The following is a 17,411-nucleotide window of genomic DNA, read 5'->3' as shown; positions in this document are numbered from 1 at the left end:
AGACTTTCCTGTCTGGACTTTAACCATGATCCTCAGATATCAGCCTCCTGACTAGCTAGGATTACAGGTGTGAGCCACTAATGCCCAGCATGAAATTTTTTTTTTGGTAACTTAAAATGTATAATACTGTATATGTGTTTGTGTGTATGTGCATGTGTGTGTGTATGTGTGTACACGTGCACATGTGCGTTTGTGTATAAGATAAAGATACTGAGGACTGAACTACGGCCTTACATATGCTAGGCAGCTTTCTATCACTTCTAAGTCAGGCCTCCTACCCTTATGTTAGTATTTTGTTTTTGAGCTAAGGCATACCTAATTTTGGCAGGGCTGGCCTCAAATTTACCCTCCTGCCCCTGTCTGCCGAGTAGCTGGCATCAAGGGCATGTATTAGCAAACTAGCCTTGCAAGACTCTATCAACTATTTTTATCATGCTGTGCAACAATAATAAAACCTGTTCTTTCTGAGCTTTCAGGTTTTATTCTCCCTGTCTCTATAAGCACCATTCTGCTCAGCTTCTGGATGCTCAATTGAATAAGAATATGTGCTGCTTGCTTTTCTATACTTGGTTCACTTCACTTAGCAAAATGATCTCCAATTCCATCCAGGTAGTCACAGATGACAGGATTTCCTCCCTCTTTAGAGGTAAGTAGCATTCTATTGTGTTTATATGCTGCATTTTCTTTAGTCATATGTTGACAGGCCCCTTGGTTGACTCTGTATCTTAGTTACTGTGAACAAAGCTGCAACGAACATGGGAGTTGCAGACCTCTTTCTGACAAACACAGTAAATTTGCTAGGAAATATGCAGAAGTGGGACTTCTGGATCATCTGGTAATTCTATTTTTAGCTTTCATGAAAAACCTACATATAGCTTTCCACAATGGCTATTCTAATTTAAATTTCCACAAACAGCGTGCAAAGGGTTCCTTTCTCCCCACATTCTTGCCAACACTTGTTAAGTTTCATCTTTTGATAACAGCTATTCTGACAGGTGTGAGACAATTTCGTATTGTGTTTTTAATTTGCATTTCCCTAATGATTTATGATTTTGAGCATGTTTTCACACATCTGTCAGCTTATATGTCTTCTTTGGTGAAATATCTATTCAGGTTATTTGCTTCTTTTTTCAACTGGGATTGTTTTCTTTTTTTGGGGGGGTGGGGGAGTCTTGGTGTTGAGTTGAGTTCCTTAAATTTTTTGGATATTAATTCCCCTGTTAGATATATGGCTTGCAAAATACCTTAGGCCAATCTGTATATTATACTTCACAGTGTTAACTGTTTTTATGGATTTTTTTGCTTTGCAAAAGTGTTTTAATTTGAGGTAGTTATAGTCATCTATTTTTGCCTATATTTTGGGAGTTAAATCTAAAAATTCATTATCCAGATCAATATCATGTAGTTTTCCTATGCTAGGTTTCCTTCAGTAGTTTTAGTTTCTGGTCTTATGCTATGTGTATATAATCCAACTGAGTTGGAATTTTGTTTACAGTGTGAAATAAAAGTCCATTTTAATTCTTTTTCATGTGGATATTCAATTTTCCTACCATCACTTACTGAAGAGACTTTTATTTTATTTTTTCATATATTTTTATTATAATTAATAAAAGGGTTACATGATATTTGCCTTTTATTTTCCCATTGTACACACTTGACACCTTGGTCTTAGACCAACTGACAGTACATGTGTGGATTTGTTTCTGTGTTCTCTATTCTCTCCTATTAGGCAATGGGTTTTTGTTTTGTTTTCTGCTAATTTTTTTTCCAGCCCTGGGCTTGAGTTCAAGGTCTGACCACTGTCTTTGGGTTTTTCTCAAGGACAGAGCTCTACCACTTGAGCCACAGCACCACTTCTGGCTTTTTCTACGTATGTGGTACCCAGGAATAGAACCCAGGTCTTCATGCATGCTAGGCAAGCACTTTATCACTAGGCCAAAGTCCTTGCCCCTAGTACCCTATTTTTTTGTTTTATTTTATGCTGGTACCAAGGCTTGACTCAGTGCCTCTTGTTCTTAATTGGCTCTCTTGCTTACTTCTGGCATTCTACCACTTTAGTCATACTTCCAGCCTGGCATTTTGCTGGTTAATTGATAATGGAGTCTCACTGGCATTTCTGGCCAGGCTGGCTTCAAACCTGATCCTTCACTATATACTTATGCCTCGTAGGAGTCTACTTCCGAGTCTGGGTAACTACTTAATTTATCTGCTAGTTTATTCTGCACTAATGCTGTGCTTCCTTTATTTTGACTAGTTAGTACGATTAATTAATTCAGTATCCCTAATGAGAAAGCTCATAGGTAGCTCCAAGAACATCATTAGTTTAAAAAAAAAAGTTATGTCAGGGCTGGGACAGTGACTCATGGTTGTAATCATGAGCAGTACGGAAGTGGGAGGATTAAGGTTCAAGGCAGTATGAACAAAAAGTTAGTGAGATCCCATTTCAAGTAATAAGGTAGGCCTGGGGTACATACCTATCACCAGCTACTAAAAAACACAAGTAGGAAGTCTGTGGCCTAAGGCTGGCTCCACGCAAAACTGTGAGACCCTTTCCAAAAAATAACTAAAACACAAAAGTCATGACAAGTGACAGAGTATATACCTAGTAAATGTGAGACCCCAAGTTAAAACCATAGCATTACTCCTTACTAAAAGGAAAACAAGAAACAAATTATTTAGTCTTGTAAAATATAGGAATAAGATCTATAAAATGAAAACTAAAAAACCTTTCAGGGAGTTTTTAACTGAAAAGAAATACAGAAAATGGAAAAAATAGTGAAAGGATCCATATGTATATAACTGGACACACACTGAACTGGAGATCCTAAATGCCTGTGTAGAAGTTATTTTCTGACCATCATCCCACAGCATCTCCTATGTGACAATTGTATCCCATTCTTCTTTGAGCATATGGGCTCTGTGAAAAGAGACAAATTGTACGATATCCTATCTGTATTATGGTGGGGCATTCACTTACATGCGTCTACAATACAAAGTGAATACTACAAGTAACCACATCCCACTCCACAGCCCTCTACAGAAGACAGCCCACTCCAACGGACTATGGATATGGCCTGAATGAATCTGGTGAGACTTTCAGGAGGCCTTGTCTCTTATCCAGGCCATATCCATAGTCTAGCTCAGGCTAGGCTCCTCTTCTGTTTGGTGTTCTCCTTGCATCTGCTGAAACCTCTCAATTCATGGCTTATTTTCTTGTTTATCACCTGGTGTTTCAGGCTTCCTCCTCTATTACATCATCTGAACCACCAAGGCAGAAACTCACCAGCATCTCTTTCTATCCCCAGTGCCTACAATACACTTGGCAGTCTCTTTAAAATTTCTGCTTTATGCAAGTAATTTATAGCAGTTGAAGAAGTTAAGGTTCACTGACAATTAGAATTGGGCTAATGTCTGGTTAGAGAAATGAGTCTTGGAAGCAAACAGCCTCTTGGAGCCTATCAGAGAAAGCTCCACCCAGGCCCTCAGCAGCTTGCTGCAGTGGAGGCATCTTCACACCTTCCCAGGCTAGTAAGCTCCCTGATCCCTCTCTGCTACAGGACAGCTTATTTTCCTAAACACAGTTCAAACAAGGCCAGAAGTCATCCCCCACTCAGATTTTCAACTTTGTTTACTTGCCCAGAAATTTTACAGCATTCTAAACATTCTGTTACAATCTCAAAGTACTTTTAAGTGAGAGTTACAACCAGACTACCTATTTCTACTTCCTGCTTTCAGCTCCTCTGAGGGAAATAAGTGTCACCTATTTTTGTTGCTACGTAAATTAGCACTTTTGTTATGCTCTATAAAATTTACTGAATTCTTCAAGGCTCAGTTCAAAAACAGCATTTTTCACCGAGTCTTATCATATACCAGGAAAGAAAATATGTTTGATTTTCCTCATACTCTACTAAATAGTTTTTCCTGCACGCCTCTGTGGTTTTCTCAGTGGTTCTCATTTTCATACCTAGTTGGTGTGTTGTTCATGGGCTCTGAAATGGAGGGTAGGTTTCCGGATGAAGGACCCCTTTTTACAAAGCAGCTGTCTTTCTGGCTGTGTGCCAGCCATCTGTTTGGTTTCATCTTCTGACTTTCCCTCTCCTTCTTCTATCTTCGAGGTTAAATCCTGGCAAACTGGAGCTCTCAGACTCCCCTCACCAGCCTGGCGTTTGGTTCAATTAGGCAAAGAAATGGCTGGAAGACTGGAAGGTTGGAGGAAGGAAGAGAGCATGTTCTATTCTGTCAGCTTCTGTTAGTGATGGGAGCAGCAGATAAAATGGGTGCCAGCAATCTTGTTCAGAAAGCCTTGTTCCAGGACTGGTGACAGTCAAGTGTCAGACAGCTTCAGCAACAGAGTTCTTATGCTTACGCTACCAGTACAGGATGCTCTAAGTCAATTGCTAACCAGAAAGAAACTACCTACAGTGATAAACTACACAACTTTGGGGAGAGGGAAGTTGGGTTGGATAAACTAGTAGAGAATGAGGAAAGGGATGACACTGTTCAAAAGGAAATGAACTCATTATCTATAACCTTTCTGTATATCACCTTTACAATAAACATTTTTAAAAAACAGAATTAATGAAACTGTATGGAAATAAACCTACAGATATAATATTTTTTTAAAAAAGGTATTCTGAACAGCTAAGGGTGTAGCTTAAGTGGTAGAGCACCTCCCTACTAAGGCTAAAGCCCTGAGTTTAACCCTATTCAATCAGAAACAGAAAAGAAACTGGTCTTCCTGGCCTAATAGCCACATGCTGGTAGACATACAGGTAATACATAAAAATCTAAGATCAGTAATAGGAATAGTCATCTTCCTATCCAGGTCAAGATCCTGCATACTGTGGAGCTCTGTGGCTCATACCTATAATCCTAGCTACTCAGGAGGCTGAGATCCAAAGAACTGCTGCTTTAAGCCAGCCTGGTACAAACATCTATGAGATTCCGTTTCCAAAATAGCAAAAAGCAGTGCTGGGTTGTGACTCAAGTGATAGAGTGACAACTAAGCCAAAAAGCTGAACAAAGACAAGGCCCTACATTCAAACCCCAGTACTGGCAAAAAGAAAAGAAAAACCTCTGGATATTGAGCCTATCTCAATCCTCTATACTATTATGCACACCAAAGGAGCCAAGAACCAGTATGGAGAGGGACTTACAGACATTTCCCAGAAGATCCAGGAGACCTTAAAAGGGAAAACTAGATCCCTCTAATATGAGTACCATACTGTACTATCAGCTGAAGTTTACTGCTCCCCCAGGTCTTACAAAGAGCATATCCTCTATTCATCTATGAGATGCATAAGAAGAGAAAGGCTATTTAAAGGAGGAAAAAAAGAAGTGGAAATGGTCCTTAAGCATATGAAAATATACTCAATTCCTCTCATGAGAATAGAGTTAAAAACTGCAACAAGATATTATTTCTTACCTATTCAACTTGCAAAACCCCCAAGAATTTGTCAATAATGGGCTCCACTGGCAAGGCTGTGGGGAAATGGTCTTTACCATACAATGCCCGTGCAAATTTTAAAATGGTATCATCTTTATAAAGATACATTTGGCAATTCTAAGCAAAATTCTATGTGCATTCACAACTTGATCATGTAAAAACTCTTTTAGGGATCTATCCAAAGTGAGCAAACACCCAAATGTCTCATCTATGGAGCCATGTAAGCTGGTTGGATAAACTATGGCATACCTAACACTGAGCACCACATTGCCACGCAAAGGAAATAACTACAGAGAAACAAAACAGAGAAAAGTTTGTATCAAATATAGTATTACTGCTAATTATTTAGGAAGGGTAGGAGGTATAAAGTATAAACATATACTATGTATCAATATTACTACAGATCAAGTATATATATTAAAATATTTAATATAAATAAAAATGAAATGTTAACAAACTTCATTATCTATATTTGAACATATTAAATACTGACATAGTTATATATAAGAATACATTTTTAAGTGGAAGGATAGTCAAATATACTAAAGAGAAAAAAATACATTATACAGGAAGAAGGAACAAAAATAGAAGCTTGGGTTTTCTTTTATAGATTTGACTTTCAAACCATGTATTTCACATAGCTATAAAACAAAAACATTTCAAAGACAATCCCTGCATACAGAGAAGAAAATTTACCATATGAACCTAATGATATACTAGTATGGTGTGTTCTAGTGAATTTAAAGTGATTTTACTAAACACTTCCAGTGGACTATTTGACCTAAGGGACAAAAAAGTAACTATAAAAGCCTTAAATTATTTTGAGTGATCATATGGTTCGTGATATTGTTGTCACAGTTGCCCTAACACTATCTTGTACAAATGGAACTAAAGTAAATAAATTATTGTGCTATGACACTGGTAACCAAGATTTTTAGTATGGAGAAAAGTAGATAGAAGAAATATCAAAAGATTAAATTAAGCCCACAAGGAGCTGAATTTGAAGCATAAGAATTAGGACATACTCATTACTATATTCTATCTGATAAGTATCACATATAACTGAGTAAACATATATGCACGCATGTCCTACTTCTGACTACTGAAATGCCCAGGAACAGTGACAAACACAGTAGCAAGGACTATCTCTCATTCTTTCACTGAGTTTTCTAAATGTCATTTCCCACTACAGAGAAGAAAGATTGTTTAATAATCTCTATTTAGGGCTAGAATTATGACAAAAGTGGTAGAATGCCTGCTTAGGTAATATGAGGCTCTGAATTCAAATACCAGCACTTCCAAACAAATAAAAATAAATGGAAAATTCCAGATCAAGTCAAGAAATATGCAATATGAACTGGTGCACTATGTAGGCAGAAATCAAAGAGCTACCAATGTTCTGAAGTTACATCAAAAGGACTCTGAAACCAATTTGAAGAGGCTAACGATGAGACATTTTGAAGAAAAGCAATAACTGCAAATGACTAAAAGTACTGTGCCATAAATTCAAAAAAATTTGTATCCACTTCCCTTTAAGAAGCCCCACAAAAAAGCCTCTTTGGCCATCTTTGAAGGATGCTAGGGAACTGCTTCTTCATTTACAAAGGGATCAATAAAAGAATTTAACAATTATCCTCCCTTTTCTAGGCAAACTGAATCTCAGGATCACCAGAATCCTTAGGGAAATGTTTAACTATTCGTTAGGGAGATAGTTTTAGCTACTCTCTTTTTTTCACATGTCATTTTTTTATTAAAGAATTTATTAACATTGATTTTTACATCATATTACAAATGACATGTTAAACAAGTATTCAAAAAGGGAATCTCTATATACAACCACTGGCACTTAGATTTTAGAACATAATTAAAATTAGGCTGAGGGTTTGTATGTCATATTCATATTAATCTATGTAATAAAACATGTCTACAGTCATAAATTTTTATGTCTAAGTAATTGTGTTCATATTTCCAATACCGTGTTTTTAGCTATTCTTTATAGGCAGTTCTTTAAAAAAGGCAAAATGGCAGAATTGGAATATAAACATTTTGTGATCTCAAATTATGAAAAAATGAATCTAGGAAATAATCATCAATGGGCAGAAATAGTCAAGAGAGGCAAGTATTTACCTTTTCTGTGCTTATTGGTAGACACATCTAACACTACTCATGAAGAAGCAGTACTAACAAAATTGCTTGAATCTGATTTAGCATATAGGTAACGATGAACATTACCATTAGCATTCAAAGACTCAAATCCAGGCTGTCAGAAACCAGTACAAAAATCTAATTTGTTCAAATTCAATAAAATGGAGAAAGTTAAAGGACTCTAGGTAGTAAGGAACCTAAGAAGTAATAACTATTGGCATATGGAACTTATCTGAATTGTTTCATTTTGATTGTGCTGAGGACCACACCCAGGGTATTTCACTTGTACAAGCTACAGTCTCAGCCCTGCTTTTTTCCCCTTGAACTGTAACAACCTATGAAACACAAATATTCTTACTCCAGTTTGAAACAATGAGGAAAAATTGAACAATAATCAGCAATAAGTGTGTGCATGTGTTCCTAAGGCTTGAACTCAAGTCTTGAGCACTGTTCCTGAGATTTTTTTTTTTTTTTTTGCTAAAGGCTAGTGATCTACCATTTGAGCAGTAGTCCTAACTATGGTCTTTTTGGTGGTTAATCTGACATAAGAGTCTCATGAACCTTCTATCCCAGGCTAGCTTTCAATCACAATCCTCAGATCTGTCATCTGAGTAGCTAGGATTACAAGTGTGAGCCACCAATGCATGACCAAACATTCTTAAAAGAATTACTATTTGGGCCAGGAGTTTGGCCTAGTGGTAGAGTGCTTGGCTAGCATGCACGAAGATCCAGGTTCAATTCCTCGGTACCACATACATAGAAAAAGCCAGAAGTGGTGCTGTGGCTCAAGTGGTAGAGTGCTAGCCTTGAGAAAACCCAAGGACAGTGCCCAGGCCCTGATTTCAAGGCCCAGGACTGGCAAAAAAAAAAAAAAAAATCAGATATCTTAAAAGTCATTTTTAAGGCATATAGGAGAATAATTAGAGGATCCTGACTATGAAAGGAAGAAGTTCCAAAGGTAGAAACATATTTTCAGGGAAGAATATATAAGGAGTAAGAAGTGGGAATCTACAGTGTAAAGTGACCCCTGAGCTGGGTGCTCAGAGGCATTCACAGTCCTAGCTATCTAAGGAATTGAGGCTAAGGATCATTAGAGCCCAGGGATCAGGTTAGTCCAAGAAACCCAGTTTCATCAACAAACAAACAAACACATTTCTTGATAAATCTTGACATACCTGAGCCCCCACTAGCAGACTATTCATTTCTGAGAGGCATGAAAAAATCAACAAGGAAAGCTAGCCACCAAATTTCAAACCCCAGGGTGTTCTAAACAAAGCTGCAATGTCAGACAGAGGATAAAGCTGTCCCCTACACTGGTCACATTCACACCACCAGTCTGTCTACACTGCACAGCGCTCTAAGCTATGAAGATGGTCTGGAGAAAGACCCAAGGGGTTCCCACTACAGGCCATCTGTTGGCAAGGGCACATGCAGAGCTGCCTATCTGCACCACTGTTCCCATTCGGTTGAGGGACTGTGACAGAGAGATGATTACAGTGTTCTTTGTAGTCAAACTTGTGAATGTCATAGAAAAGAGCTCAGGGAACAAAAATACTTCTTGAATATCTGCAACCTTCTTCCCTTATCTGACATGCCTGAGACTATTCTGGCCTCTGATAATGCTCACTGGTTTAGCCTGGACAGAACATGCCACCAACAGCCACCTTCCACGCTATAGCTGATTCGGAGTTTCATTCTTGTAATGGCCTCTCTGCCAGACAGACCTGTTTCTTGGTTAATTACAGTGTCCACAAACCTGTTCTTCCTCAATAAGAAGACTGACAAGTAAATGGCACCTTCAATATTACATGTTCAAAAATGCTGCCCATGGAGTTGAAATGATGCTACACATCTTGTGATTAAAAAGACCTTGGTGCCTCAGACTCTCCTCAGCAAGGCCTCTCCTGGCTATACAATCACACACAGCAAGCCCCACAGGTTACAGAAGTACCAGGCAGCAGGAGAAGCACTCTTGTCTACAGCCTGATTTTCACCAGCCTAGATAGTCTTTAAAAGATGGTGGATGACACCACATAGTGCTCCAAACATGTTTTCAAATTACTTAAATGTAACAACAAAAAAATTAACACTGATGTCTAATTTTAAAAATTATACCATAACAAAGTTAAAATCAAAACAATTATTTTAGCTGAACTCTAAAAGCTCTTTACACAGTGAAAGAATTTCCACTCTTACTACTATATTAATATTACCCTCCCAAATTTCCGTAAGAAAAAGGATTATAATTAGAAATGAAACAGGTGTTAGGAAAATTTAGTGATGTCTGTTCAAAGATGGAATTTTCAATTTACTTTTGGAGTTTTAATTTTGGAAAAATTCCCATTTTCCCCATTCTATCACTACCAGTTTTTAACCACATATATCAATGTGGTTGGGTATTCCCTATATGGACAGGACTTCAGAAAAACATAAGAAGTAAGGCCTTTCCCAAAGGCACAGAATTTCATGGGTCCTTGAGCAGGTACATTTAGACACAGAGCTACTTCTCAAAGGAAGCAGCAGTGGAAGCACAGAGGCAAGGATCTCACTAGCCCACCTGTGATCTCTTGCTGAAGTGGGGTAAAAACCAGGCCAAAAGAAGGGAGAAGAGGAAATACAGGGAATAAGCAGTTTGAAGGGAAAAGCCACTCATGCTGTTTCAAACATCAAGACCTGGGATGGGCTATGTACAATACCCAGCTAAGTGTTACCTAAAATAAAACCCAAACCAAACACCACAGAAAACAAATATCTGACCCAGAATTAAGAATATTCTTCCCAAAGATCAGTCAGGGAGAATTTCTTACCCAGCAACTTGATTTTTTGCAACAGCAGTTTAGTTACTATGGTATTATTTAAATTATAGGCAGGCATTTTTCTTGTGGTGAACGTGACTAAGCACGGAAAAATGGACTGACTTGTCCATGAAATCAGCTAAGCAAACCATTCATATCAAATCAAAAGCCAACATGCCCTTATAGCACTGCAAAGCATGAGCATCCAATTCATATCATACGGAGTCTTACCAATCTCACTTACTAATAAATCCAGAAAAGCCCCTGGGATGAGAGTTTCTGCAAATCCTACACTGCAAATCTGGATGAATTATTAAAATATCTCAATTTTAATTACTAGTATAATATTTACATTCTTTTACATTTACTACAATTATTATTTTTACTGCTTCTCTGTCACTCAGTCATAAGGCATTCAAATTACCTAGCCCTTAGAGCAGAGAAAGATGAATTAATGGAATAACAAAGTATTTGAAGACAAAAATATAAGAATATATACAAAATGCAATTTTAACACTTACCTATCAGTCCCTTCTCCAGAGTGAAGGTTTTGTTTGTAAACATACATTCAAAAGCCACAATGTGAAAGATCTTGTTCACTGTGTTATGAGTCCCAACTATTCGAATATACCTGAGGGTAACAAAAAAAGAAACTTTGTTGTAAATGAGATCCACCAACTAACAAAAAAAATAGCAGGACAGGTTTATCATTTAAATACATAGTAACCAGGACAGCTGGCTCCAACTAAAGCTAGAGGAAAAGAGCAAATGCAGGGAGATACCACTTCCCAGAGAATGAAGTAAACTTGAATGTACCTGGAAAAATCAAACTGAATGTCAGTCCAAGTATATGCCCACGAGACATTTATAATGGTCCCTTATGGGACCCTTATCTCTGTACATGTACACAAGCCGAAATAAAATCAAATGCGTCCCAGATCAATGAAAGATTTTATCCATTGGAGATAAATACATGAAATCACTATTGCTTCCCTGTTCAAAAGGGAAAATGCATACGTACTCTTTATTGAAAATCTCCATGTCTTTTAAGTACTGTTCCTAAGTTCCATTAGAAAGTTAACCCTACATAATTATGCCAGCCCCTTCACCCCCAAATTACTGCTGGGAAGTGATCTGCAGAGGGCCTAGATTGCTCTGCAGCCTCCCTTTAGGCCCTACAGATCTTGCCTCTGCACACAGTGCAGTTTTGTCCAGTAGGCCTGTTTGCCCTGCCCTTCTCCCTAGAAGCATCAACACCAACAAACAAGCATTATCTGTAGAGTGACTTGCTCCCTTTGCTCTCCAACAGGACTGACAATTCACAAGTTAATGAACAGACAAACTCACTCTTCTGAGAGCCTCACAATTCTACAAGGAATGTGCCATACACTGTCTTACTGGAATTCAAAGGAAAAAACGGGAAAAAAATAACTAGATTAACTGATAATGGTCTTCCAAATTAGGAACTATACACATAGGGCATGTTAAATGAGCAGACTTCAATTAGGATTTGATAGGCTGAGCAAGGTTTTGGTAATATCCTCCCACTGTGGGTAAAACAACTTTCAGTTTAGATGATATAATTTTACTTGTGAGTTAATCATTGCTCACTAATTCAAGTAATTTCCTTATATTTCTCATAACTCTAAGTTAACTGTATAAGGTAAAAATCAATTTTAAAAATTCCCATTAGGGAGACCATGTTTAAGGATTTGGTATCAAGAGCTGTTTTCCTTCCTGTTTCTTCTCATGGTGTTGTTCCCTATATCCCTCATTAGGCCATCTGCTCCTTGACATGAGCTGATCACTCATCTTCATAACTAATATTAATGTGATCTCTTGGACAGGCTGTCAGTGTGCTCAACCATACTGCAGGGAGACACCACTCTTCCTGAGCTGAGAATCAAGCAACCGTTCCTCTTACCAGAACCTGTGGGGTAAGCAGAAGGCTGGTCCTGATCTCCTCAACCATCAGAGTAAACAGAAGGGGCTGGTTCCACTGGACTCAGCTAGGTGGGGTCATTCAGAAGTTCTTACTGGTCTGAGTAATTTGGACTGTGTGGCCTTTTTCCGATGGCAAGGGAACCTTGATGCTTCTGGAAGGGAAGGGGTGCATTCAATCTGGCACCCTGGCCTGAATCTAATTTTGTCCATTTCTTTAAACCCACAGTAACTTAAGCAGGGTAGCATTTTCAACCGCACAGGGCCATGACAGACTGAGTGCTGTTGTCTGCAACCCTGGAGGGAACAGGAACACAGTTTGATGGAATTTGATCAGATCATTTTCCTATTCCCTAGTCAAATTGCTACCAACAGAAAGATAGCACTCCCAGTATACACAAAGAGCCAGGAAGTGACTAATGGGGCCCTTCCCCTGGGTGATTCTTAAGGTTAAATATAGTCTAGACAGACCAATGGGGATGCTGGGAAGTTCCCTCCTTCTTTGTTTTTCTTTTCAAAACATTATAGGGAATCAACTTTTCTAAGTTTAGATAATAGCTATTTCCTAAATTTTACCCTGTGTAAAAAAGTTGTACTGGAATATGTTTTACAGCCTTAATGATAGTGTTTGTGAGAATAAACAAAATAATATATGTGGTTGGAAAAGCACCAAGAGATTAAAAAAATTCTCTGTATATGAAGATAATGTTATCTCTGTACATAATGCTGAGGTCAAATTAGCAATTCACCACTGTATATCACACTTCTTGATCAGCTTACTATATGTAACGTTCACAGCCACTTTAATTATTCAATTTCCACAATACTTTCTAAGTTTCTTTAAAATTAAAACATAAGTTACAAAACTGGCGTAAGTTTTTTACTGAATACACATGTTTAAGATGATGACATCAAAAGAAAGAAGGCAGGTTCCTTCTTCTCAAGCACTTCCTCCTTCCTATAGTAAAGCTATAGAAGGGAAATGTCTTATTGGTTCAATTAATGACTAACTTCAATGACTAGTGGGAAATTAAGACCTGGAAAAAATTATGTTAAGTGAAATAGCTCAGACCCTGAGAGACAATGGTTGCATATCTTCCCTTGAATGTAGAAGCTAGAACTTATAAACATATGAGTAAATACCCTGGATGTTAAGCAAGTGTAGATAAACATATTAGCTAAAATAGAGTAGATACAAGGGAGAACTCAATTACTAAGAAAGACAAAGGCAAAGTTCAACAAAATAAACACTCAGGAAACTGGGGCTTGAAAAGGGTGGGATAGCATCAAGGGGAGAGGGATAACACAAATGAGAAATAGGAAGAATGCAGTCAAAAATTCAAAGTATATCCTATAAAAATAAGCAGTGAGGGAAAGGGTGGGTTGGGAAGGATGGGTGAGAATATTGAAAGGGTTAACATTCTTCAAGATGCATTGTATTTATAAACTGCTTTGTTAAATGGCAACTCCTTTGTACAGCTATTTAAAGATAATAAAATTAAAAGAAAATAATTCAGAGACTCTGGTCAGCTTAGCGGTAACAATGAGTTGGAGGTGAGAAGACATGCCATTCTAGACTTGGACAAGTTTCCTCAACAGAACTTATAACAAAGCATCCCAAAGTAGAACAGAGTTATTATAACCCAACAACAACGATAACAATAGTCTGGGGATAAGGATAAAATAGGGTTTTCCTTTTTACCATCTTTGAAAAAAATAAAGCAAAATTTCATCTAGGGTTTGAACTCAGGGCTTGTGCACTGTCCTTGAACTTCTTTCACTCAAGGCTAGTATTGTGTCATTTGAGCCACAGGACCACTTCCAGTTTTTTTCTTTTCTTTTTCTTCTCTCTACTGAGGAGTTGAATGCAGGGGCTTCTTCCATGCCATACAAGCACTCCACCACTAAGCCACATTCCCAATCTTGCCATCTTTTCTTTAGATACCAAATCGGTAAAGCTCAATATTGACTTTTTCCTTTTCAGCACTCTTTCCAGTGTAGTTACTCCCCGATGTAACCTGGTAATAAGGGCAAAGGCAGCAAGTGACTTCATCAGTGATTAGAGAGGACCACTGATAAAAACTGTAACAGCAATCCTTTGTTCTCTCTGAGGTCCTCAACAGCAGCTCAGACAGTTGGAAGATAATTAAAACTTAAATGGTGCTGCAGAAGGCAGATAGGCAACAGACTGGCTGGTTCTGAGGAGGGCGGATCATGTCCACATGAGCCCCAGTATAAGAGTCAGGTTCCAACCTCCTTGCTTTCATTGTGCTAGCTGTCTTCAAGTGACTGACAGAATCTGGATCCTATGCACGACTCAGAACAAGATGTTTCAGTAATGAAGTTTCTTAAAGCTGTGAGACTCTGAGTGAAAGATTCTGTCTCTATTAATGCCTAAAGCTTCCAAGGATAGACAGCCTGCTAAAACCAGAAAGCAAAGAAGAGTGTTGGAAGAGTGTGGATTTAGAGTCCAACAGGACAGGTTTGTAGTCTAGCACTACCTGCTTTCAGATGTGTTCCCTCCTCTATGAAGAAGGGTCAGGAATACAAACTTTATAGGGTATTTAAATGAGTTAAATATCTAAAAATATTACTCTGACAGAGAAGGATACTATTAGATGATTGCTGGAAGGTGACCATTCTCGGGTTCAACTGAGAAGACCGGGGACCTGGGAGAGCATTCCTGACCGGCTGCTGCAGTGGTATGTTCACTAGGGGGCAGGCCAAGGAGCAGCCACACAGGCAGCAAACTGTTCTCCCTCTTAGGGAGCCACAGGATGGGCACTATAGCCCCTGGGAGCAGGTGATGTTTAGACAACATGGACTTCCTGGCTTAATGGTATTATCAGCATTGACTCTTAGTCTTTAAGGAAGCAAAGGAAGAATCTTTTGCCCATACATGGAACTAAAATTTAGCGGCCTTCCTCCTCCCATGTCCCTTTTCCCTCTCCCTCCTGGTTTCCTTCTTTGGCAGAGAAGGCAAAATTTAGGGAGACTGGTCAAGGCCATGTGATCCAGTTATCCATCCCTACAAAGGGCTTACTGGTTTTTTTTTTTTTTAAACCCTGGGAGTTTACAGTTCTCATGTACTGGGAGAAAAATCGTATTTCCTTACAGAGGCATCACAGTACTGTGCCCTAGGAATACTTTGCTTTGGAGATTTCCCTACATTCCTTATTCGCTGTGGAAAGGTACAACCTCTGATACCTTACTTTTCTACCATTTCATCTCAGGATGCTACCAGAAATAACTTCTAGCCAAATATCTTTATTTAACATATTAGTGAAAATCCAGAACGCTAGCAAATTGCACATTCCTGCATTAACTCCCCAGAATTCTGTCTTTGACTCTGGTAGATCATAAGCCACTGTAGTTAGAGTTAATCCTTAACCTTTGCCTCAGTCATGTACTATTCTCTGTTTGTAAGTTCTACTATGAGACAGAATTGAATTTGGTAAGAAATATTTAAATAGGCTCTCAAGGGATCAAGCAAAGCCAAACCCCATCAGTCTTCTAATCTTTGATAAATGAAATTTTATTCTCAAACTGAACTTTTATATTCTTGGGTTAAACAAAGAATAATGACAACCAGAATTAGCCCAAGACTGGTGCACATGACAGGATCCTTAACATCTGGCATGGAGAACTCGAAGGCCATGGAAAAACTGTTAAGTACTGTGGCCAAAGAGGTCATATAGCCCCGAACCACAGCATTTAGTAACTAGAGCTTTAGGACACCTGGGATTTGAATTCACCATTTCCATGACTACTATTTGACATTTTCTATCTTCCCATTGAGAATATATATAAACAATTTGTTTAGCAAGAAGGAGGTACATTCTGCAGGTCCCCATGCTTTTAATATTTTCTTCTAGTTCTGTGTGTGTTAGTGCTCTTGTAATCAAACCACCGACTAGAAGAGAAGTGACTTCAGGTCTTGTTGCTAAGGCAGCAACTGAAAAGCAGTTTGCTGCCAGAATGACAAAAAGCTTCTAGAAAAAGCATGTTGCAACAGGAAAGATTTGTTACTCTTACAAAACCTTCCCTCTGGCTGATCTGTGGAGCTATAGATTCTCCTCTACTGACTTCAGCAAAGGGCCCAGCAGCATTTGCTTATTTGGGAGAGGGAGAATTATGGAAAGGTTAAACATGGTGCTCAGCCTAAGCAGAGGCTACTGTCTATGAGAAGAGCCCGGCCCATGCTCTCTGGCCATTAGCCCTACAAAGAAGGCAATCACATTGGACACCTGCACTATTTGACCTGAAGGGCAAACAAAACAAGAAGTCATCTTGTTTTCCAGGGAAATTGATGCTATATAGAACTTGGTGTAAAGAGGGCATATGATGGGTAAAAGTAATTAGTAATATATCAAAATTCAGTGTTTTCCTAAACAATGCCATTCTAATACTGGAGTTAAGTATTTGCTGGTTTTATGGAGTGGGGGGGAGATGAGTCTGGAACATTTTTTTTTCCTGTCCTATAAAATTTCAGAGCCTAACATTCGCTATAATATATTTACAACTTACAAAACTAGAATTTGTGCCACAAAAATAAATCACATGAAAATGATATAAGTGCTAAAATTCATTTAACTTATTTGTTTTTTGGTTTTGGTTTTGTTTTTGCCAGTCGTAGAGCTTGAACTCATGGCCTTAGCACTGTCCTTGGACTTTTTCTCAAGGCTAGAGCACTGCCACTTGAGCCACAACACCACTTCCAGCTTTTTCTATGTATATGGTACCAAGGAACTGAACATGGGTCTTCATGCATGATAGGCAAGCACTCTACCATTAGGCCAAACTCCTGGCCCTTAGTTAAGTTTTACTTTCACATTTGCCACTCAGTAGTCCTCATAGGTATCCTGGGTAAATGTACTATTAATCAAGATTAAATAAATACCAAATAGGTACAAGAAATCAAGCCAAGCCCTGTGAGGAATGGGCCAGAAAGACAGGCAAAAACCTCAATTCAGAAACATTTATAGTGAAACTCACTATAACCAGTAAAGAGAACAAAAAGTCTGAGAGAGACCTGGGCTGGTCAAAGAACTTCATAATGCATACAGTGTGGAATCTAGGTAAGT

At 38.4% G+C, this 17,411-nt stretch overlaps 1 protein-coding gene across 1 annotated transcript in view; it reads right to left on the bottom strand.

The window, feature by feature from the left end:
• Btbd9 (BTB domain containing 9) overlaps positions 1 to 17,411 on the bottom strand; it is a 338,683-nt gene that overhangs the window by 117,106 nt on the left and 204,166 nt on the right. Inside the window, exon 7 of the mRNA XM_090355745.1 lies at positions 10,908 to 11,017. Coding sequence (XP_090211871.1) covers positions 10,908 to 11,017 — 110 coding nt within the window. The remainder of the gene's footprint in view (positions 1 to 10,907; positions 11,018 to 17,411) is intronic.

This window comes from Megascapheus bottae, chromosome 22 (assembly GCF_031878675.1).
Source record: "Megascapheus bottae isolate mThoBot1 chromosome 22, mThoBot2.hap1, whole genome shotgun sequence".
NCBI lineage: Eukaryota > Metazoa > Chordata > Mammalia > Rodentia > Geomyidae > Megascapheus > Megascapheus bottae.
Note: the sequence above shows the minus strand (reverse complement) of the source record. Positions and strands in the feature narration are given on the sequence as shown.